At 45.0% G+C, this 24605-nt stretch overlaps 1 protein-coding gene across 1 annotated transcript in view; it reads left to right on the forward strand.

The window, feature by feature from the left end:
• The window catches only part of SORCS2 (sortilin related VPS10 domain containing receptor 2), a 222356-nt gene that overhangs the window by 179807 nt on the left and 17944 nt on the right, over positions 1–24605 (forward strand). Inside the window, exons 17-26 of the mRNA XM_054984867.1 lie at positions 3754–3861; positions 5963–6083; positions 7261–7394; positions 9542–9670; positions 10645–10816; positions 12276–12462; positions 15219–15352; positions 16949–17072; positions 19444–19556; positions 22537–22662. Of these exons, the coding sequence (XP_054840842.1) occupies positions 3754–3861; positions 5963–6083; positions 7261–7394; positions 9542–9670; positions 10645–10816; positions 12276–12462; positions 15219–15352; positions 16949–17072; positions 19444–19556; positions 22537–22662 (1348 nt within the window). The remainder of the gene's footprint in view (positions 1–3753; positions 3862–5962; positions 6084–7260; positions 7395–9541; positions 9671–10644; positions 10817–12275; positions 12463–15218; positions 15353–16948; positions 17073–19443; positions 19557–22536; positions 22663–24605) is intronic.

The following is a 24605-nucleotide window of genomic DNA, read 5'->3' on the forward strand; positions in this document are numbered from 1 at the left end:
CGAGCGGTTTGGCTCATCGTAGACTGCCAAAACTATGTTAGCCAACCCTGCAAGGTTGTGCATCATTGAGTTTTAGAATTTTGAACTGAGCAGATGAAATCTCATCCATCTTGGCTGCATGTGACACCCCTCATCTCTGGCTCAATGCTCTGGCTGTTCCTAGCCATCAATCACCTTGTAACCAGCCCCTTCCTGGGAGATCTGCTGGCAGTTTGTGGCAGGGGTTCACATAGATGAGTATGTTTTCCTAAGGGCAAGTGGCTCTCATTAAAAACAGTCCCCATGAAGAGATTTTTTAATAGACTTTTTACATGGTGACACCATAACTTCCTTTTACAACAATGCACTTATAATAGAAAAGGTGGGAATGGAACTAGTAGTGTCCAATGCAATAGAACCCCCACGTGTCCTCCTCAAGATTCCCCTGATGTATGGTAGATTTTTCAAGATCAGTAATTGCTCAAGCAACTTTGAAACAAATCCCCCTTTAGCAGGGCCGGCCCGTCCATTGAGGCCAGTGAGGTGGCCGCCTCAGGGCGCTAAGGTGCCAGAGGGGCGCTGACCCAGAGGCAGGGGCGCGTGCCACGGAGCTGCTGCCGCTGCTACCAACCAGGAGTGTGTGCTGGCAGCGGCAGTGTGGAGCAGCTGAGCAGGCAGCCTCCCATTCAGTTGCTCTGCGGGTCAGGCGCAGTCAGCGGCCAGGGTGGCCGGCTGCACCTGGCCCACAGAGCAACTGAATGGGAGGGCTGGAAGGCTCCCCATGCACGCACGCGCATACACACACACACACAGAGGCAGCATTAAGCTGCCTCAGGTGCCGGCGACGCTGGAGCCGGCCCTGCCTTTTAGATACAATGACTTATCAGCATGGTAGGATACTGGGGATAAGGATAAGGATAAGGGGAGAAATAGGTAATATTTATTTATTTATTTATTTTTAACCTTTTCAATAACAACGAAAGGGAAGATATTCAACAGCAAAATAAGATATTGTACAAAGATTTTTAGTGTTACATTATCATAAGGATTCTACATCTAACAGCGATTATAGTTAGAGCTATGAAAAATAATAATTTGGAAAATTATTATAAGGATTTTACATCTAAAAGCGATTATAGTTAGAGCTATGAAAAATAATAATTTGGAAAATTTTACCAAGATGCCTTAACATTTACGTAAACAGTTGTCTACCCTCCCTCCTGCTGAAATTGCCCACCCCTCCCTCCATCCTTAACAAACCTTCCCTCCCTAACCTCCCCCTACCCCTACAAAGATAGATACAAATTGCAAGATTCGCTAATCAAGTGTTATGCACTAAACAAAAAAAGAGAAGAATTACAGTTAAACTTAAATCACTTGATCATGTTATTTAAACAGCTCTCTATACCTTGTGGGTATATACCCCACTCATGTACTTGGTATCACTTACCAAGGTAGAAGAGCCGTAATACTTCCTGGAGCTGAACCTGAAATAATATAATGCTTTAATTTTTCCCACCCCTGAACCTTAATTAGTAAACTAGAACATTGTATTTGTTAGAATATATACAGCTGCTTCTATGCAGAAAAGTTAGAATTATAAGCAGGCTACAATGAGGAAAATGACTATTAAGTATGTCTAATTGGAATTTTACTACCCTTTTTGGGGGTAGGAGGCTGAGATCTTTTCCTAAAAGAGATATAGTCTCTGGGTCTATGGGTATCTCCAGATCCATTTTCTTCTGCAGGGTCAAACCCTGCAGAAGAAAATGGTCTTCTTGGTTTTCTGCCAAATAAGTGTTCCCTTTGTGTGTGACTCGGAGCTTTGTAAAGCTTGACCATCTGTATTCAATTCCCGCTTCTATAAGAGTTCCTGTGATTAGTTTAAGTTCTCTTCTTTTGTTGAGGATTTCTTTTGGCAGATCAACAAAGACAGCAATATAAGACCCATTATAAGTAAGTGAATTCTGTTGTCTGGCCATTTCTAAGATCTTTCTTCTTGAACTCCCATCTGAAAAAGTTTCTAAAATGTCCCTGGGGCTTTTCCTTCATGGATTATTTGGCAAACCAAGCCGATGAGCTGTGGTAATTAGAGGGGCAGTATGATCTCTGAGGTTTAGAATTTTTGTTAGCCATTTGTTCAAGAAAGCTGCAGGATCTTCATTTATTGCTTCATTTTCTTCAATCCCTCTAAATTTAAGATGAAGCTTGCGATTTGGAAGTTCTAGGGATTGAATTTTGCTTTTCATTAAGTCATTGTCCTTTTGCAAGGCTTGGATTTCATTTTGCAATGAAGTACTCAGATCCATTGCACAATCGGCCTTATGAATGGCTCTAGTAATGTCCAATTTTATATCTGAGATCTGGTCAGTTAAATTTGTAATTTTATACAAGATTCTTTGCTCCATTTTTTGCAGCAACAAGGGCAGATTAGTTTCAGACAAAGTTTTACCTGTTGCATTTGCCTCACACTCCATTTTAAGTGCTTCTTCTCCAGCATTGTTTTGAGTCTCAGGCTGCAACGGCATGGGAAAGTAATCCTGGAGCTTTTTAGCTGACTTGCCATTTGCATTTTTATTTTCTGCATTGTTCTTGCCCATTATTTGAGCGCACTTGCTTAAATGAGTTGCTTTCTTATACTAATTGGCTCGAGGGGAGAGCAGAGCTTAGGTTTCTGCGTCTGTCTTCATCTGAAGCAGAGCCACACACCCCATAGGTAACATTTATTTATGAAAAAGGATAAGGATAAGGGGAGAAATAGGTAACATTTATTTAAGAAAATGGAACAAGAAATGGAACGTTTAAACATTGCAGTCCTGGGTGTGAGTGAACTAATGTGGACTGACTCAGGACATTTTCAGTCAGAAAATCACACAGTGTTTTACTGTGGAAATGAAGAAACAGATGTTGCTCTAATAGTGAGGCGAGACATAGCACAAGCAGTTAAGAGCTGCAACGCAAATCTGACCCAAGTAATATCAATCAGATTTCAGGTAAAGCCTGTTAACATAACCATCATTCAAGTTTATGCTCCAACTATGGTTGCTGAGGAGGAAGAAATAGAAAACTTTTATGCAAGTGTCCAAGAAGAAATTGACCATACACCTAAACAAGATATGCTGATAATCATAAGTGATTGGAATGCAAAAGTAGGAGATACAGCAGAATCAAACATAGTTGTAAAATTTGGATTAGGATCACGAAATGAAGCAGGAGAGCGGCTCATAGAATTTTGTGAAGCCAACAACCTGTTCATTGCTAATACATACTTCAGGCAACAAAAAAGACGATTGTATATGTGGAAATCACCTGGTGACCAATACAGGAACCAAATAGATTACATAATTGGCAGCAGTAGATGGAGAATCAAAAAGAGTCCAGTAGCGCTAACCAACTTTATTGTAGCATAAGCTTTCAAGAATCACAGTTCTCTTTGTCAGATGTATGATTGCCCAGTCAACGTCCTTTTTATCCTAAAAAGTTGCCCTAGGCAATTTAGAATATAGAAGACCATGCCTATCAATAAAGATGTACCATGAAAGCATTAAAACTCCATCACGTTCATTATAGATGCCTTACTAAGCAGTTACAGAGAAAAGGCTGTGGATGATAGCAGCCTGTGGGAAGGACACAAAGCATTTGCAACTCAGTTATTTGAGCTAGTATAATTCCTGTTGTTTAAAGAATTGCTGCTGCTGATAAATAATTGTTTTAAAACCTTTCTACCTAAGTCAGAACTGCTGTCAATAGAAAATAATATTGCTTCTTTAACAGGTTCAGTGTTGATGAAGGTCAAACTTGGAGCACTCATAACTTCACTAGTACTTCCGTTTTTGTGGACGGGCTCCTCAGCGAACCTGGTGATGAGACATTAGTCATGACGTAAGTATTACTTAGTGCTTCGCATCCAAGTTGCATAGGAGTAGTGGAAAACTTTTTCTTTCTGTAGTGTTTTCGTTTAACCTTCCTTGGACTTTTATTGCAGCTCCTCCGTACATTAACTTAAACTTGTACCTCAGGAGGGCCTTCGTCACAACCAGCCCTCCTCCCCCCGCCACACATTCTTCAGATGTTTTCTGCTTTACTTGAGGCTTTTTACCTCAAGAACGCCGTCCTTTGGGAGTTTGAATGCCACTGCTAACTCAATCTGTGGTTGTTAGGGGGGATTGTATAATCATCCTGGCCCCACCCAAGTTGTAGTGTAGGCAGCGACGACTGTTTCTTCCCTTTCCTCCCCCCACCCCCACCCCCGCCATGCTTGGATGCAGGGGTGGGCTCTGTGTGTCACCATCTGGGAACTTTTTTAAAATATAAATTATGATGCTGTTTTATTATGTTTTTAAAATATATTGATAATTGTTTGAGCTCACTTTTGCTTTGAGCTCGCTTGAGGGGAGGGCAAATTAGAAGCCTAATAAATAAATAAATAAAATTTGCCCCATTTGTTTGACCTATATGTTGCTCCCTCCCTGACTTCTTCAGTACTCCCAAAAGGTTTTCACTGCCCTAAAGGCTTTCGCCTCAGATCTCTCCATTTTAATTGGTATTATAGGAAGGCTTAGTTATAGATGGTAGAATGACCGAATGGTCAGCGCATGGGGGTGGCTATGAGGTAAAAAAAATTCCTATATTTCAGATAAAACAGGCATTTTGCTTAACCAAAAGTAGAATACTACTATATAGAAGGCAAGCCATATTGGCAATGACTCACTTTTTTATCCCCACACAGGCACATTTGCAGGCCCCTCCACAGGGATAAAAAGTGAGTCATCAGCAACATGGCTTGCCTTCCCGCCGATACAGCAGCCTCCTTAGGGTCTGAAGGCCTGGGAAGGCATGGCACAGCAGTGGGAAGGCCCAGCATGGCAGCCCACCCTCCGGAGGCCCAGGAAGGCCTGGTGCAGTGGCAAGAAAGCCCGGCATGGTGGCACGGCCCTCCGGAAGTCCGGGAAGGCCCAGCATGGCAGTGGGAAGGCCCAAAATGGCGACCCAGCCCTCTGGAGGCCTGGAAAGGCCTGCTGTGGTGTTGACCCTGGAGGCCGTTTTCTAGAGCCCATTGTTTGTACAACAGGCTTGGTTGCTAGTTTATAAGTTCATATGTGTGATGGTTACAGAGTATTGACAAGCATGTTGGTTTCAAAATAGGTTCATAAGCTTGTTGGTTTCAAATTAGGGATAGAGTAATTGATCATTTTATGGAGCCATGACAAAAGTTCTGGTGGCAAGGTTCAAACATTACAATTCGTTTTTAAAAAAATGACATCTCAGGAAACAAATGCCACATTACAATGTAAACCAAGTAAAATAGAACTGGGAGAATGAAAAGTGCTGGATTGGACCCTGCAGATCCATTCCACGAGTGAAGGCGCTTTCCTCCAGCAGAAAGAGCCTCAGCTAACAGAATGAATCCATTCAAGACCAGGGCTTTTTTCAGCTGGAACACGGTGGAACAGAGTTCTGGAACCTCTTGAAAATGGTCACATGGTTGGTGGCTCCACCCCCTGATCTCCAGACAGAGGGGAGTTTAGATTGCCCTCCCCGCCGCTCCCCTCTGCCTGGAGATCAGGGGGTGGGGCCACCAACCATGTGACCATTTTTGCCGAGGGCGATTTAAACTTTTAAAAACTCCCCCCTTGTTCCAGCTGACCCAAAGTGACGTCATTGGCCCTGGGAGCGTGCACGCACTTTACGTGCGTATATGTGGTACCAGGGGCACCACCTCTCACCAAGAGTTGCTCCCTGTGCTGGCAACCCACTGACATTACTATGACATTAACTTGATAAAACAAACACAGACAGATATCTGCTCGTGTCTTGTTATAGGAATAAAGATATGTATGTGACGAAGAGAGCTGTAGCTCTTGAAAGCTTATGCTACAATAAAGTTGGTTAGTCTTAAAGGTACTACTGGATTCTTTACTATTGTGCATTAAACAGGATACTCATTTTGAAACTTCTTCTTGCTTTTGATCTTTCTGTTTAGAGTCTTTGGCCACATCAGTTACCGCTCAGACTGGGAGCTTGTGAAGGTAGACTTCCGGCCATCTTTCCCCCGAGAATGTACAGATGAAGACTACGAATCATGGGACCTAACGAACCTACAGGTACAATCTCATTAAAAAATAATGATTGTTACTACTTGTGTGTAATAGTTTGTTGCTTAGATCCAGACAAACAAGAATCTCGTAAAGCTTACCCTTCAGTATTATTGCTGGAAAGATTGTTTTTCTTGTTTCATGTTCTTTATTGCAGAGTATATGTATTTTGTCAAGTATTTTAGACTAGGACAATAAAGCAAATCCATCTGGAATAATTTATTTCTTGTAACCTCATGGTACTAGCGTTCTATCCCAAATGACAAGACATACAATTAAGCTTTTTTAATTCTCAGTTTCCTTCCTTTTCCTACTCTGCAGAACCAAGGGTAGCCTTCAGTATGGCTTTGTTTGTAAAATCATGCCAGAAATAATAGGGATAGTAGCAGAAAAGCCTTAATTAACGTGGCTGGTAATCTGTGTTAAGAAAATCATTCCAGACAAGTTGAATTGTATGAAAAATACAACAAAAGCGAAATGGGAGGTTTCAGATGAATTCCCAAGGTACTTAAAGGACCCCTTCCTCCTGTATGGAACTGCCTGGATATTGAGATATGCTCAGCAAACGCATCTCCTTATGCTTCCATAGTCAGAGATTAGGCAGGTGGTGGGAGAACTCTTTTCAGCAGCACCCGGTTTATAGACAGATCTGAGAACCACCCACATGGTGATGGGTGGTTGCTTCTCCAGGGCCGTTTCCAGGCGGCTTACCTGCCTCCGGAATGTCACGCCATCTTGCGGGGAAAACGCGAAATATCTCGTTTTCTCATACGAAACTCGCATGAGAAAACGAGATATTTCGCGTTTTCCCCGCAAGATGGCGCGACGTTCCAGAGGCAGGTAAGCCGTCTGGAAACGGCCCAGCACTTTCAATGACTGATCTGTGTAATTTTTGGTGTGCTTTTCTAAACTGGATTTTAACTGTTCCTTTGCTGTATATTAATGCCTTTTAATTGGGGATTTTAATTGACATTTTGTTTTAGTTGTTCTAAATGGATTTTGTATGTTTATTTGTATGCTGCTTTTGGGACACTTTTGCGATAGAAATGCAGTCTACAAATGTTGTAAATAAATCAATGTAACAATTCTGAAAAAAGATTGTGTCTCTCGTCCTAAAACGTACTTAAGCTGCATCAGCACAGCACAAATATCTGATAGTCACGAGAGGTAATCTTTTAATATTCAGGGTGACCACTGCATCATGGGTCAGCAGAGGAGTTTTCGGAAGAGGAAGAGTTCGTCCTGGTGTATTAAAGGGAGAAGCTTCATGTCAGCACTCACTTCCAAAGTTTGTGAGTGTCGCCATTCTGATTTCTTATGGTGAGCCTTCCTATGGATCTTTGTGGTGGTTCTGGAAGAGTCCTTGAGAGGAGTCCTGGGCATATCAAACACCCTGCATTTCTGAACAAAAGAGGTGGTTTTGCATTCATTTTGAAAAAAAACAAAATTGTTTCCAACTTTTTCCATAAAAGGGTGAATGGTTAGCCAGCAGTTGATTTCACATGGAATTCAGCTCGTAGCACGTGTGTTCTATTCTTTTTTGGTTCTTTAGCAGCAAAGTAGTAGTTTAGTACGGCTGGCTCTTCTCTGTTCTGAACTTGGCATTCCACTTTATCAAGAACCCATACAATGAAGCAAAATAGTAAAAGAGTCCAGTAGCACCTTTAAGACTAACGAACTTTTTATTTTGCAACAACTTACAAGGGCACACCTGAAGCTGCCTTATACTCAGGGCTTTTTTTCAGCTGGAATGTGGTGGAATGGAGTTCCGGAACCTCTTGAAAATGGTCACATGGCTGGAGGCCCCACCTCCTGATCTCCAGACAGAGGGGAGGTTTTTTTTTTAATTTTTATTGGTGAGTGACAGCATCTCTCCAAGGTCTTAGGAGGAGGTCTTTGACATCACATACTCCCTGATCCCTTTAAATGGAGACACTGGGGATTGGACCTGGGAGTTTCTGCATACCAAGCAATGCTCTACTGCTGTGCCACAGTCCCTCTAGGCCCTAGAGAAGAAGTTCAAATGTGACACAAATAATAAAGAATTCTGTGCCACACAGAAACAGATCTTCAAAACATTTTGAACTCAACTCTGTCATCCTTTCCCAATGAATTCTATCTCAGGTCTGCATTATAACCCTGGTCAATCAGATTATTTTAATTTGAGGCCGACTCCAACAAATTACACCAAATTGTTTCACTGAGAAGCAGGGCTTTTTTTCAGCGGGAACGCAGTGGAACGGAGTTCCGGCACCTCTTAAAAATGGTCACGTGGCCGGTGGCCCCACCCCCTGATCTCCAGACAGAGGGGAGTTTAGATTGCCCTCCGCGCTGCTTGGCGGCGCGGAGGGCAATGTAAACTCCCCTCTGTCTGGAGATCAGGGGACAGGGCCACTGGCCATGTGACCATTTTGGCCAAGGGCAATTTAAACTTTAAAAAACTCCCCCCTTGTTTCAGCTGACCCAGAGTAATGTCATTGTGCAGTCTTGAGCTCCACCACTGAGTTCCACCACCTCTTTTCCCAGAAAAAAAGCCCTGCTGAGAAGTGATATGATAACTCTCTTCCAAGTGTTTGCTGCACTGTCACATAGAAGATGGAGTGGAGTTGTTTTCTGTTACCCCAGACAGTTGGACCAGGACCAATGGGTTAAAATTAAATCAAGAGTGTTTGGCTAAGACAGAAGAGTTCCTCAATGGAAAAGGCTTCCTCCTTTGGAGGTTTTTAAGATGAGGCTAGATGGCCATCTAACAGCAATGCTGATTCTGACTTAGTATGAACTTAGGCATATCATGAGAGGGAGAGCAGGAACGGATAAGTCAGTGCTCGTCCCTCATGACTCTTTGTTATGTTCCCAGGGTAATGCCAATGTCAGGAAGAAATTTTCCTCCAGGCAAGATCGGCTGGAGATTTTTTTTAACCTTCCTCTGGGCATTGAGCAGGGGGTCACAGGGGTGAAGTAGCTGTGGACTTCCTGCATTATGCCCCCTTAGGGTACCTCCCAGGTTTATGTTTCTGCCATGCATCTGTAATGTAATGTATAGTTAGCGTGAACCAGCTCTTGGTCCCTGCATGCAGGTGCTGATATGCAGAACCATAGAACCACTAAGCTCAGGGAGCCCACCGTACCACTCCCCATCTATTCTAGAAGCAGTCCACAGCGCTTCAGTGGCAGCTGCCCTCCCAGCGAGGTATCGTGCCATACAAGCTTAGACAAATCCCCATATAAATCTTGGTAGGTCATCCCATGCTATGAGGAAAGGCTTCCATGCTGGTCTCAGAACAAAGAGGAGAGCTGTGAGACCATGCACGCGCAACACAAGATGTCACCTGTGCCTCTGTGCTCCCTGGACCAGAGGCGATTTAAATGGGTTCTATGCAGTGTAGCGTAGTCTAGCTTTGACATACAGCTCCACAACTAGCAAAGACACGTCCGTTGAACAATTAATCTTTGTTGTTGTCCTGTAGTGATTATGGGTTTGAACGTTCAGCACTACTAAAATCTGAGTCTAGCACATGCTACGCTGACTTTTGGTTTCATCCGGAAACTCCTCCTGAAGACTGTCTTTTAGGAAACGAATACAGAAGCAGCACAGGGTAAGTATCGGTGTGTGTGTTTTGTTGCGGAATGTGTTCTCACTGTCTCCTTCCAGCCTTTAGCTATTTGTTTCGTTGAATGCCTTTCTAAATAGGTGCACAAGGGCTTGGTAATGTTACCCATCCCTTGTTGAAGAAAGCGGATTGGTTTTTATCAGGGCTTTTTTTCAGCTGGAACGCGGTGGAACAGAGTTCCGGAACCTCTTGAAAATGGTCACATGGCTGGTGGCCCCGCCCCCTGATCTCCAGACAGAGGGAAGTTGAGATTGCCCTCCGCGCCGCATGGAGATCAGGGGGCAGGGCCACCAGCCATGTGACCATTTTCTCCGAGGGCAACCCACTGAGTTCCACCACCTCTTTCCCCAGAAAAAAGCCCTGGTTTTTATAATGCTTTCAGTGTGAGAAGTGTTTTCCAGTTCACATCATAGGTGGAAGTTGTGGGAGATGTGCTTTGACCATCACCACACTGGGAATTTCAGCAAAGGTCTCCCAGCAGGCCAGGTAAAGATCACGTGTCAAGTTCCATCTGTAAACTGCCAATTGTACAGTTCTCTATCCTCATTTTGCTTCAGGCTATGCAGGGAAGGGGGAGAGATTACTATTCAATCTGCTCAGATTTGCTATTTGAACTTATCTTTGCTCTGCTGTTAGCATCTTCAAGGAGAAAAGATGTGTCCTTTAAAATATGCATTTTCCCTCTTTAAATAACAAAGAAGGGAGACCAATTCTGAATAATGAAACTGAATGGAGATTGAAGGGTTAAGCCCTCTCTCCCTTCCCTGTATAGTCTTGTGCCAAATTGAGGCAATTTGCATTTTATGGATAAAATGGAGAATTGAGATCTGCCTTTAGTCTGTTTGAGCCCTAAGAAACAGCCTAATCCAAAATCATCCAGACTAAATTCCAATACTTACATCCATAGGACAAATTAATTTTTTTGCTTGTTGGCCCATTGGCTTCTATTTTTCCTATAGGTATCGCAAAGTTATCTCTAACGTGTGTGAGGGTGGTGTGGATTTGCAGCAAAACATATTTCAGCACGCGTGTCCAGCAACGGCTCCTAAAGGGTTGCAAATCAGCATCAAAGGGGACAGCCTGGCAGTTAAGCCTGGAGAAAATGTCATTTTCATTGTCAAACAAGATCAGGTAACCATAATTTTCACTGTAAGACTGGACACTGTCAGTTCTGCATAGTGGTTGGAAAATAAATAGTTATTGACTCTATTACAGAGAAAAAAATTAAAATATATGTTGTAAAAATCATATTTTTAAAGAAGTAAGATCATAAAAACTCCCTCTTCCCGGGAATTACCCAATTTTATTCCTATGTATTTGTTTACCTTTCCAATGCAGAGATTTTTTTAAAATATACATTTTTTTAAAAATAATGAAAATAAATACTCAGAAGAAACAAATACCATATTTCCCAGGAGACATATATGGCAGCATAATAATTCGGAAGAGAATTCTCAGAAAATGCGAACTCTGTTGAAGCATTTGTATCCTGCTTCTTCACAGCGTAGAATGGCTAACGACATTTAAAACAAATACAGCTGAAGACATCACCGAAAAGTCAGCCATTGTCACAAAAAATATGAACTGTGAAGTCAGTAAAAAAAACAATAGAACTTCATTTCTACCCCATCTTTCTCCCCAACGGGGACCCAAAGTGGTTTGCTTCCTTCTCCTCTCCTCTCCTCCATTTTTTCCCTCAGAACAACCCTTAAGCTGGGAGTGTGTTGCTGGCCCTGGAAGCTTACATGGCATAGCAGGGATTCAACTTGAGTCTTTCATGTCCTAGTCCAGCACTCTAACCCACTACACCATGTTGGCTCTTAACCTGAGGCTGTGGAATCATCTTATTAATAATAATAATAACATTCGATTTATAAGTTGCCCTTCAGGACAACTTAATGCCCACTCAGAGCAGTTTACAAAGTATGTTATTATTATCCCCACAACAAAACACCCTGTGAGGTGGGTGGGGCTGAGAGAGCTCCAGAGAACTGTGACTAGCCCAAGGTCACCCAGGTGGCTTCAAGTGGAGGAGTGGGGAATCAAACCTGGCTCTCCAGATTAGAGTCCTGCTGCTCTTAACCACTACACCAAACTGGATCTTGATTCATCCTTCCTATATTATGAACTGCTCTCCCTGCAATTAACCACACTTTTGCAGCTGAATTATTGGCTGGTGACTTCCAAAGGACCTTTAACTGTCTTTTAGAATTGTGGCGCATCATTTCCAGCAAAACGAGTGAACTTTTCGAAAGTTTGTTTTGAACATGCATTGCAAATGTTATTTTGGTATTTCAGTTTTCAAGGTAAACATGTTATTAACAAACAAGTCCTCCTATAAAGAAGCAGAGAAATGCCGAACAGGCGGAGAATATTCTCCCTTATTCCTGACATTTCCTGAGCTAGTATTTTTGATAATCCACTGGCTGTCTTTTGTTTTTAAAAAGAGAAAAATTATTGTCTTCAGCACAGTAAAAGAATTGGCAGCAATATCTCCCCGTGTTTAATATTGTGTCTGTCCTATTGCCAGATTTTGTAATGGAACTAACTTAGCAGAAGTCTTATTTTGGTTGTTTTCCATTTTTCATAGGGCGATATCTTAAATGCAAAATATCAAGTTGACCATGGGGATGGTTTTAAGGCGATATACATGAACCTCACATTGACAAATGAGCCCATTCAGCACCGCTATGAGAATCCGGGAGTTTACCGTGTCTCGGTTATAGCTGAGAATGCAGCCGGCCAAGAGGAAGCTGTTGTGTTTGTGCAGGTTCATTGTAAGTCCTAAGTTTTTCCCCCTTTCAGTTTTTTCCTACTTAGATTTAGTGATGATCAGGGCTTTTTTTTCAGCGGGAACGCAGTGGAACGGAGTTCCGGAACCTCTTGAAAATGGTCACATGGCTGGTGGCCCCGCCCCCTGATCTCCAGACAGAGGGGAGTTGAGATTGCCCTCCGCGCTGCTCAGCGGCACAGAGGGCAATCTCAACTCCCCTCTGTCTGGAGATCAGGGGCGGGGCCACCAGCCATGTGACCATTTTCTCCGAGGGCAACCCACTGAGTTCCACCACCTCTTTCCCCAGAAAAAAAGCCCTGGTGATGATAATAATTAGGGGTAGTATTTCTAAAATTCCATCATGTAGCGAGCACTCTTAATAGGTCAAAAGTAAGTCTCATTTTTTTCTGTGCGGCTTACTCTCGAGAAAATGTTCTTAGGACTGCAGCCTTAACCTCTGCTTATTCAATGGACAAATGCTTTTGTCAAATTAAAGATGTGACCAGCTCGCTCCTCTTGTGGTAATCACACATCTGGGTGACATATGGCTGCTAGCCATAGCAGGAGGCCACCTGCCAGCAGCCATCCTTTCCCCCTGCTGCTCTAAATAACATTGGCATCGTGTGTGCTTCTATGTCACTTCCAGGGAGAACCTGGAATAATAAAATTTGATTAGGGTAGCTCTAGGAATCTCTGGAAACTCACTGGTTTTACCATAGAGTTTCCAGCAATTTCTAGAGCTACCCTATGCCACTTATGGGTTTTCCTTGCCCGTCACATAGCAACACACACAACATCACAGCCTCCCCATATCCCCACCTTCAAACCTCCCACCAGTTGCCAGGCACAGTCTGGCAACTCTAGGGTGACATGGCCCTAGGGCCATACTATTTATGTTTTGTTTTATTTATTTCATTTATGCTCCACATTTCTCCCCAAAGGGGACTCAAATTGGCTTACAACAATCTCCTCCTCTCCCTTTTATCCTCTCCATCTTCCCTATTCTAGTCCAACAGTCTAACAATACACCACTCTGAATTAGACAAGATATGGGAGAGCTCTTCATGACAACCATTTCTCCAGTCTAAGCACCCCTCCCTCCCCACATCTCCCAAAAGCCTACTTTTATCTCCACAGGAGTAAAAATATTTATCTCCCCCCTGCAGAGTTAATAGCAGCTTCAGGGGAGCAGTTTCGGTTGGGGAAGCAGCACAGGCTGTAAGGTGAAACAACCCTTCTCCAATCAAACTGGCAGTCCCACGCAGCTGTCTCAAAGTACAGTTTTAAAAAGGAGATTTATGATCACAGGTCTGCCGCGTCGTATCACCTTTGGCGCTTAATTTCACAAACACTGTTGGCTCAGACCTCGCAGTTTTTACCTTCAGTGCCATGCGGTAGGTCCAGTAAAGGCCTGGGAAACCCCACTTTTTCTGAACGGAATAGATTCTACTTTTTCAGAAAAGAGACATTTTAGTGGGTGGCATTAAAACAGTTCTCAATTGCTCAAGGCAATTTGATTCTGAAAAAAGGTTACTTATTCAGTCTTCTTCTTATATAAAGAAACACTGCTAGAAATTGGATTTTAACCTGTTGCCTCGGCCTTTTAAAATGGCATTGTTTGAATTACTTGATGAAAGGTTTTTTAACCTGCTTTTCTATAGTGTATTCAAAGCAGCGTTCAAAAATCCCTGAAGAACTATAGAACAAATTAACTACGCAGGCATTTTAATGAAGGCACACACGCCCTCCCTCCTTCCCCGCTGATGCTTTGACTAACCTTTGGGCAAGGCGGCAAAAGAGGACCGAGGCGGGGTGGGGCGCTGCTCCGCCTACTTAAGGCGCCGCTTTAGGCGGGAAAGCGGCTGCGCATGCGCGCTGAGAGGCGAGAGCGCCCCCAGTGGTTTTTAGCTAAAAAATCTCCGAAATCAGCAGGCCTGTGCGTGCACAGTCCCCATGTGGGACTGCACCGGAAGACCGTAGATGAACAACAGTTACAGGTAAGTGCAACACTGTTTTTTCTGCTTAAAAATAGCATGTTCTGCATTGTTTAGCATGCCATGTTTAATACTTATACTCTGTTCAGATGTCCGCTTTGTTTAAAATTTCTAAAATTCTAGTCCTCCTATGTTATATATAGTATGTATCAATCTACTGATTGCATTAAATCATGTTGTGTAATCCCTGAGTATCAGTAAGAAAGGTGGACTATAAATGATGCTAAATAAATAAACACGCTGTGGTAGATGCCCGATTGCCACTCCTGCTCTGACTGTTACTCCTCCTTGGAGATGTGGGACACCACCAAGTATCCCCTCCCAGAATAATCCACACTCAGCCTTAGGGTTGCCAACTCTGAGTTGGGAAAGGCAGTTTGCTGAGATGCAACGCTTTGACCGTTTTTCCTCCCCTCCACAACAGAAAATACTTCTGCAGATACTGCCGCAATTGTGGAGGCCTGGCAGAATGTGAACAGCTGTCAGTTGATGGAAAGAGTGGTGTGGGGAACATTACAGATGTCAGTCCTTCACTCGTACTCCCACCTTCCAGCTGTTGCTGGCTTTAATAGCTGGGGTCCGTGGTGCCCCCCTCTGATAAGGGCATCCCCTCTGGATGTGTTCCTCAACAATAACAACCAGCATGGATGCGCTTCCTCAAGACAGAGATAGTAGCTCCTAAGGCCAGGTGGAACACCTGTAGAGCTGAGAGTGCAAAACAATGTGAGGCCTATGCGTGATCACTGACGAGTGGGATTCTTTCTAGCTCCGTTACAGGCCTTACATCTGGAAGTCATTCCTGTCATTGGCAAAAATCAGGAGGTGAACCTGACAGCCATCACTCTGCCAAGGAACCCAAACTTCACACTGTTTTACTGGTGGATTGGAAACAACCTTCAGGTATTGGATTAAAAATGATCTATGCTTTTCATTATTTTAAACATTACCCGGTTTTACAGTAATGCATAACAGGAAGTCTCAAATGTATTTATTTATTCATATATCTCTCTCGTGCCTTTCCTCTTGGCTCAAAGAAGTTTCCCTTTGAACAACCAGCTTTAACAATATCTTTAACGATATTGTTTGTTTAAAGAGTTTTCTACTGCTACTATCTTCCCTTTTTATTCTCCTTAACCCTGAAGGCCAGTTGTCCCAATAGGCTCTCAGTTATATCCCAGTTTGACCAGCCTTTGAGAAGCAGACTGTATGATCTTGAACTATACCAATATCGAATACTGATACTCCTTTTACTAGCTGTGAAGAATAAATTGCAGTGATGCATATTTATATTAGGCATTTGATGGTGAGCAATTAGAGGCAAACTAAAAATCACGTGCAAATGAGTGTAACAAAGTCTCAGAGTTGATAAATGAAAACAGTCCCTGGGGCTGCAGTCTAAAGTAGAGGAGGAGTGGGGGGGAGATTAATCTGCCTACCAGCTTCCTCCCTGTAGAGTTCCAGATAAGGGTAAACACACGTCTGTTACTGGGCAAGGCAGGAGCGGAGGAAGCAGCAGAGGGACCTTGGACTGTTGCCCGTGGGGAAAGGGTGAAGTTCATCATGACTGCTCCTCTGCTCAGCATTGCAAACTCTTGAGGCTGCTTTTCATTTTCAAACAAGTCAAGGCTTCGTTGCATACAACTGTGTATATTTGCCACTGTGCTTAATTTCTATCAATAAACAAACACCTGGGGATCAAGACGGTTTGGGAATAAGCCCCAGCAGCAGGGCTGTTCCCAAAGGGATGTGGAGCCTGTAGCATGCTCCTCCCACCTCCTTCCAGGCTTGCCAGACTTCCATTCCCAATCTCTTGCTGATCGTCTGGCTGGTAGCCCCTGCACAAGCCCCGTTGCCCAGATGATTGGCAGCGTCCCCCAAATCACACGACTCGGGGCATTCATCTTGCGGCACCCTAGTCAAGGATACCCAGATCTATGGGATCTTTTGCCCTTAATTTCTGATGTGTGGGGATAGCTTGTGGTTAGTCGGTGCCAGGGCTTTTTTTCAGCTGGAATGCGGTGGAACAGAGTTCCAGAACCTCTTGAAAATGGTCGCATGGCTGGTGGCCCTGCCCCCTGATCTCCAGACAGAGAAGAGTGTAGATTGCCCACTGCGCCACTGGAGCTGCACGAAGGGCAATCTCAACTCCCCTCTGTCTGGAGATCAGGGGGCGGGGCCACCAGCCATGTGACCATTTTCTCCGAGGGCAACCCACTGAGTTCCACCACCTCTTTTCCCAGAAAAAAAGCCCTGGTCAGTGCTGATGGAAATGCTCTCTGCACTTGCCCAGGAGGATTTTCCAAGATTGTGCCCTGGCACTGAAAGCAAGTTCCATGACTGTACAAGGCCTACAGAAACGAAGTTCAAACGTACAGCTTGAACCAAGCTTACATATTTCAGCTTCTGCTTTCACGACTACAGTGTGGACATCATTCTTACATGTGTTTTCTCCAGCCACCGTTCAATCTCTCCTTTCTTACTTTTTTAAAAAAATAGGCGCACCTTTCATTGGAGAACTTTTTGGTGACTAGTTTTACCGAGACGGGGGAAGTCAGAGTGACCGTTCAGGCTTCCCGTGGGAATTCCATGCTCCAGGATTCCAAGGTTATCCAAGTTTTGGGTGAGGCAATTTCCTTTTAATTTGTGTTACGCTATGCAGATTCTGCCCCTTTTAATTCTCCTGCAGGTGGACTAAGAGAGGCTCGAAGCTCCCAGTTCTCTGGATTTCTGCAGCTCAGTGGGGGCTTCCAGTGTCAAGCCGTGGCCAGGCACACAGTGGGGTAATGCATGGAGTTCATTCCAGTTCTGCATTCCAGTCCAGAAATCAGTTCCCTAAACAATGGGGCATGCTTTTTGAGTGTCTCCCTCAATAGGTCCCAATTAAACAAGAGCAAGAGGGGACTGTGTGAAAGAGTCATTAGTGTTATGTAAGGCCCTTCATGATCCTTCAGGTGGTAAAGCCGCTCCCTAACTCTTGGCAGCTGAAAGGATCTCTGAGATCAGAAAAGGATTTGGACTCCAGAGTAGGGTTGCCAGGTGCCCGCTGGTGGCGGGTAAACTCCTGGGAGTTTGCATCCATGCCTGCTGACCTGCCAGTGATTGGCGGGAGGTGGCAAGCACCGCAGGAACACGCGTGGTGCATGCTCTCACAAGGACTGTGACAACATCACTTCCAGGGGTGATGACATCGCACTGGCCGTGGGAATGCTCCAGCGCTTCATTTGGGGCCGGTTTTGGAGCCCCACACATCTGGCACAATGACAGCACCCCCAGAGGTGACATCACGCATGCTCTGGAGCGCATGCACTAGAGGGACTACGTGCTGCCCGCACGCGGTAAGTGCCAGGTCCCCTCACCTCCTGCCGGGAGAATAGAGGTATCTGGGACCCTACCAAGGTCCATGTGTCCTTGAGAGAACCCAGTGAGGAAGGGGGTTGGGATTGAAGGAGGCACGTTCCCAGTTCCTCCCTTGGGATCCTGCAGTGCATGAAGGAGGGATGGGTCCCCCTTGGTTCCTGAAAAGATATTTGCTTGGGCTCCTGGGATGGTGTGTGACTTCAACTCCCCCACCCCAGTCCTTGAACCTCAAGGTCACTGTAGGGCGGTGAGAGAAATAAGGCTCTGAGGATATCTGCCAGAGATTGCTGTTCCTTGAAGCTTAGAATCCTTTCGCTGCCCAAGGATTGTTCTGCAAGAAACTGGCATGCCTGATGATGGAGAGTCATCCCGTCCGGTGGCTGCTTGTGAGATGAAAACAAACTGAGCTCCCTGTTCAGCTACAAGCAGGGCTTTTTTTCTGGGAAAAGAGGTGGTGGAACTCAATGTGTTGCCCTCAGAGAAAATGGTCTCATGGCTGGTGGCCCCGCCCCCTGATCTCCAGACAGAGGGGAGTTTAAACAACTCCCCTCTGTCTGGAGATCAGGGGGTGGGGCCACCAGCCATGTGACCATTTTCAAGGGGTTCCGGAACTCTGTTCCACCGCGTTCCCGCTGAAAAAAAGCCCTAGCTACAAGGAATCCTCCATGGAGTCAAGGCTAGACCTGTGTACTTCCCTCTGCCATCACAATGATTCCTCAGTATTGGGAAGAAGGAAGCACACATACACCAACATTCACCCGGGGCAGACGAGGGGGCCATTCAACAAAAGTCGGGGAGCTACTGTTCATGCCAAGTCTCTTCTACCTTGTCCTCTCTCTCTCTCTCATTTAGACCCCTGGAAGTTCACACCTAGACAAAACTTACTAAAATATAAAGTTTGCTTCTACCCTGGGACACTGTTGCACAATTTGCTGTGAGCAGAAATGAACCAGTGTTTCATTGGTCTCAGTGATCCAGAAAACCAAAAAATGTGAAGCGAAAACTAAAGGCAAAAATTTGTGTGCAGAAATCAGGGGATAAAACGAAGCAAATGGAGCCAGAACCGAGGGGGTGGGGTGGGGGGTGCAGAAAACTCCAGGGTCTTAGGCAGGAGAGTCAAATGGGGTTCTGTGACCTAGCCAAGAGAAAAACCCTTAAGATCTTCTGAGGTTCTTTTCCTACCATTGAAGAATTTCTGTGTTGGCTGGTTCAGATATTTCTATAATAGATAGGTTGCCAGAATCAAAGACTGTTGTGTAAGAATTAACCACTGATTGGTTAATTTTATGGATCTGTACCTTGTGGGGAAATAGGAAGTGATTAACAAACCTTAATGGAGCGGAGAAAGTGAAATCTTGAAAGGGACAGTAGCCAAGAGAAACCTTGTTGGTGCTGTAGATCTCTTTTTCCCATTTGGTGGGCTCAAGATGGTTTACAAAGACATGACAAACGGTCCTCCCAAAGCTGCTTTCCCTTAACTATTAAGATTTTATTATATATGTAATATGTACTTCTGCCATTAGCTACCTCTTTCATGGTGACAAGAATTTCAGATAGAGAAAAATACTTTTTTTTTATAACAAAGCTTACCTTTTACTTCATGATTTAGTGGTGTTCTCACTTCCTGTTTCCAGATCATTTTCAAGTACTTCATCTAAGGTTTTCTGAGTATCTGGATTTGTACAACCCGAACATACCTGCTTGGCGGGAGGACATCGGCCTTGTCGTAACTCAGCGGATTGCAAAGGTGCTCTTTCTTGATTGTGAATATCTCCAGTCATTAAACCGGAACATTAAAGGTGTGCCTCCACATTTAGAGCACAACCACAGTCCTCCTAGTCGCAGTCATTTGAATACATTTCAGGATACAAATACATTGCTTAGAGGAGTGTAGCCCACGGCTTCTGTTTTCGATCCTTACCTTTGGTGGCTTGTTACTTCTAGCTGGAGGGGATTGCCAACTGGATCCTGGGTGTGATGAATTCTTCATCAAAGAGGAGGGGCTGTACTAGCCACCTTGAAGGAGATGGTCTTGAAATCCCCCCTGAAAAAAGGCATCTCTGATTCTGCCCCATTTGAGCAACTGTGAGCCTGGGCCGAATATCTTCTTTTGGGACAAAGTGTTTGAGCAAATAGCGGGCATGTAACACCTGACTTTCTGGGTCAAAATGGATTTTCTCAACCTGTTTCTATTTTTCAGTCAATCAATCAGTCCTTTATTGGCATAAAACGCATAGAGTGAAGCATGATATACAGACTGCATTAGGGTTATAAATAAATATATTATCAGGATAGCTCTTTATATCTTCTCAGAAATATAGCCACCTTCTCAGTTATATCTGGAGAGGAGTCATTCAGCATGAAGTAGATCTTAGTGGGGTCGGAAAGTCCCATCTTATTTTCCAGAACTGAATTTAGATATTTGCTACAAATTTTGACATAAAAGGGTCTCCCCTCAGCAGTGATGGAGGGGCATTATAGACGGATACCAATGTGTGAGAGGGTCTGCCTCTGTGGAGAAGGCATGGTGGAGACAAATGAGCGTGTTTTGCTCCACGGTAAATTCTGTGTGAATATCCAAAGTTTATTGCTCCTTTGCTAGGTAGGCTTTTGGGCTGTTCCAACTCAGAACTTATCAGGAAACTGCTTTTAGGTGATAACCCATTGATTACTGCTCCCTGTGTTAGATTTCTTGCTGCAACGTGTAAGATTTGCAAGGAAATAACTGATTTTTAACAAATATTATCTATTTACAAAGCATTTTATGTGTAAATTACATATAAATCATGTTTTATGTCCTGTAATTTTGTGTGTTTTATTCAGAGGAACAATTTTGGGTTTCTGTGCTGGTCCTAAACCATATTAATAAATATTGTATTGTATTGTAAATAAAAAGGACAATAGAGAAGAATCTGTGAGATGGTTTCAATGCAACCTAGCTTCCAGGGACAATATCTAGCGGCACAGGGAACCTTTTGAAATCCTCCATACAGGATTGCAGATGGCATAACATTAAATCTGGCCAAAGGAAAGGCTCTATGCTGTTGTGGAATTGGCAGAGAATGGAGATACGAAGCCGTCTGGCCTGCTTCCAATGAAATCTCCAGACTCAGGGGAGAGCAAGTTTTATTGGCCGTGCTATTTAGCATCCTTCTGGACTGATTTGTTGAGTTGAATATTAGGGAAACAAAAAACAGTGCTGGGGGGCAGCTGCTTTGCTTTTTGGGACTGATGCAGTGGAATCCAATATTCTGTCCCCCATGCTAAGGTCTACGTGAAATTGCTATGTGTCAGGCTCCTCCCCAGGTTCGTCGGAGCCTGGGCATGGCATGCCCTCCAGGTTGGCCTGGGCAGCAGCTAGGTCTCAAGGAAAGCCTCAAATACAGAAGGGGGGGGTTGGAGACACTCTAGATCCCTCTCTCCCTCCATTGGGGCAGTCGCTGTCACTCTCGCTCTCTCGCTCTCTGACCTTGCCATGCTCTTTCGTCTCTCCAACTCACACACTCCCTCCCAACTACTCATCTGCTCCTTGTCCCTGTCCACTTTTATAGGCCCCCCTTGGCACCCTCCCCCAGGCTCCATCCTATCCCGTGCTGCCTTATCCTCCCTGGGGCGATTGGCAGCAGGTTGTCCCAGTCTGAGGCTCTCCTGGGCTTCCCCTGCCCACGGCCCCTCCCTCATCCATTTATGGCTGCTCTGGAGGGTGGGGCTGGCTGGGCCTGCCCATCCAGATGGCCTGCCCTCCACGCTGCAGCCCCTTGGCCCACGCTTCCCCTGCCGCCTGTCCCAGCAGAGGGGCTTCCCTCAGCATTGGGGGGAGTTGTGCCACGTCCCCCCATCTTTGGGCTGCTCTACTTTGGAGGAGGCAAGGGAGAGTTGCTTCATCCCACCTTCCTCCCCGGGCATTCCTCCAGCTCTGCTGGTGGCCAGAATGGCTCCTGTCACCTCCGCGGCTTCGGCAGAAGCAGGGATGGCCCGTGCCGCCTCTCCTGGCTCTCCCGGCTCTCCTGGGACTAGAGGGGCTGTGGTGGTCTGCTGGACTCCCCTGTCGTCCCCACCTCCTGGATGGCCCTGGATGCTCCGAGGGGGCCGGCAGGTAAATCTGGGGCTTCCCAGGCTATCCCCGGACACTACGAGAGATCATCTAGAGATTTAGAGTGAAGTCGCACCAGCTTGTTGATGACATCCAACTATATTTCTCGTTTTCAGCAGAGTTAGGTGAAATAGTAGATGTCTGGAGGTGATAACAGAAAGCTAAAGCGGTGCAGTGGTTAGAGTGTCAGACTAGAATCTGGGAGGCCTCGGTTTGAATCCCTGTTCTGCCCTGTTCTGCTGGTGACTCTAGAAGAAAACCAAGTCTTCACATTGTGTTTGGAAAAACTTACTTCTAAGTAAACATGCACAGGATTGGACATCATGACAATGAGTTAAAACTAGGGAGGAGAGGATCTTGGTTAACACACAAGACAATCTTGTCATGAGTGCCAACGTTTGATATTCTATGGATCGAAAGATTTTTGATATATATAAAAAAGGTAGTTTGTTTGCATCTGCTTTTCACTGTTTTTTTCCCAAATCCTGACTAATCTTGTGCAATTTCTGTGATCTTACCTGTATGGATTTTTTTCCTAACTCAAAGGGATCAAATTCAAAATAAATATATTTAAGAAAATGCAATATAGTCATGCAGGTCCACTAAATTCCTGTGTGTCTTTTTCTCTCTTCAGGAAACAAATATACCCGAAGAGAGTCTTGTAACTGTGGTAAGGCCTGGATTGCCCACCGTAGCTGACCTGTATGTGCTTCAGGCTCTGAGCCACCCAAAAAGGAAAAGGACAGTATCTAGCAATAAGGTAACCAGACCTATTAATTTAGAGAGCGCAAGGTAACATCCTATTTGACGTCATTATGTCTCATTTAACATAATGTCTTGCAGAATGTCCATTTTACTTACAACAGATTCAGGTCACACTAAAGCAAGTACTCCTTCCCTCACTGAGCAATTAAACTGTGGGATTTCATTGCCACACAATGTAGTGACGCTCACTAGCACAGGCGGCTTTCAAAAGGGATTAGAAAAGGTCCGTCAAAGGCTATTAGTCACGGTGCCTAAAGGGTGCCCACTGTCCAGAGGCAGTAAATCTCTGACTAGCAGTGCTAGGAAGCAACATCTGGGGAAGGCCTTAGCCTGTGTACTCTGTTGGCCTCGTAGGGCCAACACAGGTGCCTGGAGCCAGCATTGCAGAATAGCTCGGTCAGGGCCGAAGCCAGCAAGTCTGCGCCCAAGCCAGGCCCAGAAGCCTCCACAGCAGTCACTGCCCCAAAGGCGCAGAGCGGCACTCCACCTCTGGGGGCAGGCAGAAGAACGAAATGGAAGCAGCGGCTGCTGGCTGAATGGGGCTGTGATGAGCGGCCCACCTCCCTGGAGCCCTGAGAAGTGGTCAGGTTGGGACGGGAGTGCCCAAACACAGCATCTGCAGCAAACGCCACTGCGGCTCACAACTCTGGGGCAGGACTTCTCTAGGCCCACAGTGAAGCAGAAGCCGGGGCCCTCCCTTAGATGGACCAGAGCAGAGCCAGCAGCCAGAATGAGAAGTCAGAGCTGGGCCCAGCCACGACCATTGGCGGGGAGGCTGGGGCAGAGCCATTCTGCAGCCCTTGGTCCAGCTGTTGTGCCTCACCCTCAGGCGGGGCACATGGAAGGGAGTGAGGCGCTCTCTAATGGGGGGAGAGAGATAAAGGGGGCTCTAAAACCAGGAAGGAGAGAGGGAAGACTAGCTCGGCCTCACAAGAATGGCCTCCAGGGAAGTGGGGACCTGCCTTGCAGGGTGAAGTAACCCAGGCACCCCTTTGCCCACGTCTGAGGTCTAAGGAAGCCCATGAGGGTGAGGCCACCTTCAGAGAGGTAGCCAGGAAGGCAGCATTCATCAAGCATGCCAACACCTTTCCACTTTTGTTTTTCCTCTTGCGTCCTGGAGCACAAGTCATAGTGGAAAACAGGCTGCATTCTTGCAATGCAATGCAATGCATTTGAAAAGAATATCACACCCCACTTTTTAATTTAGGAGTATAAAAGAAATTGTTCTCTTTCATATTGTCTTGCCCACCACCCTTTTAAGGCAGCCACTCCAATGAGACTGGATGTTATTGGGGGGCAGGGGCGGAATTGCTAGATTAACTCAGCAGTGGATTCACCTATAAACTAGAATAAACCCTGCAGTTCTCATATGCATGAAATTAAAGTAATTGTGATTTTAGAATATGGATCTTGATTTTAATAGTGATTATACACAATGCACCCTGACCTGGATAGCCCAGGTGAGCCTGATCTCGTCAGATCTCAAAAGCTAAGCAGAGTTGGCCTTGGTTAGTAACCAGCAAAGACCAGGGTTGCAGAGGCAGGCAATGGCAAACCACTTCTGTTAGTCTTTTGCCATGAAAAGCCCACCAGAGGTCACCATAATTCAGCTATTACTTGAGGGCGTTCTCCATACCACACATACACAATGCAAGCTCTAGTTCTCATAAACTCAAAATGGCTTTCCATCATGTTTTTAGGGCTGTCTTCTCTCTGTATGGTGGGCAGCAACCACCCCCATGTGGACACTACTGTTTCTTAGTAACAAGTTTCTGCTATTATGAAATGCAGAGGCATGTTGCTAAAAAATCAATATAAGTTTTTTTCAAATTACCCGTTTATTGCTTATTGAGTTTCTTCAGGGCTTTTTTTCTGGGAAAAGAGGTGGTGGAACTCAGTAGTGGAACTCAGGACCACACAATGACATCACTTTGGGTC

The sequence above is a fragment of the Eublepharis macularius genome, chromosome 7, assembly GCF_028583425.1.
Source record: "Eublepharis macularius isolate TG4126 chromosome 7, MPM_Emac_v1.0, whole genome shotgun sequence".
NCBI lineage: Eukaryota > Metazoa > Chordata > Lepidosauria > Squamata > Eublepharidae > Eublepharis > Eublepharis macularius.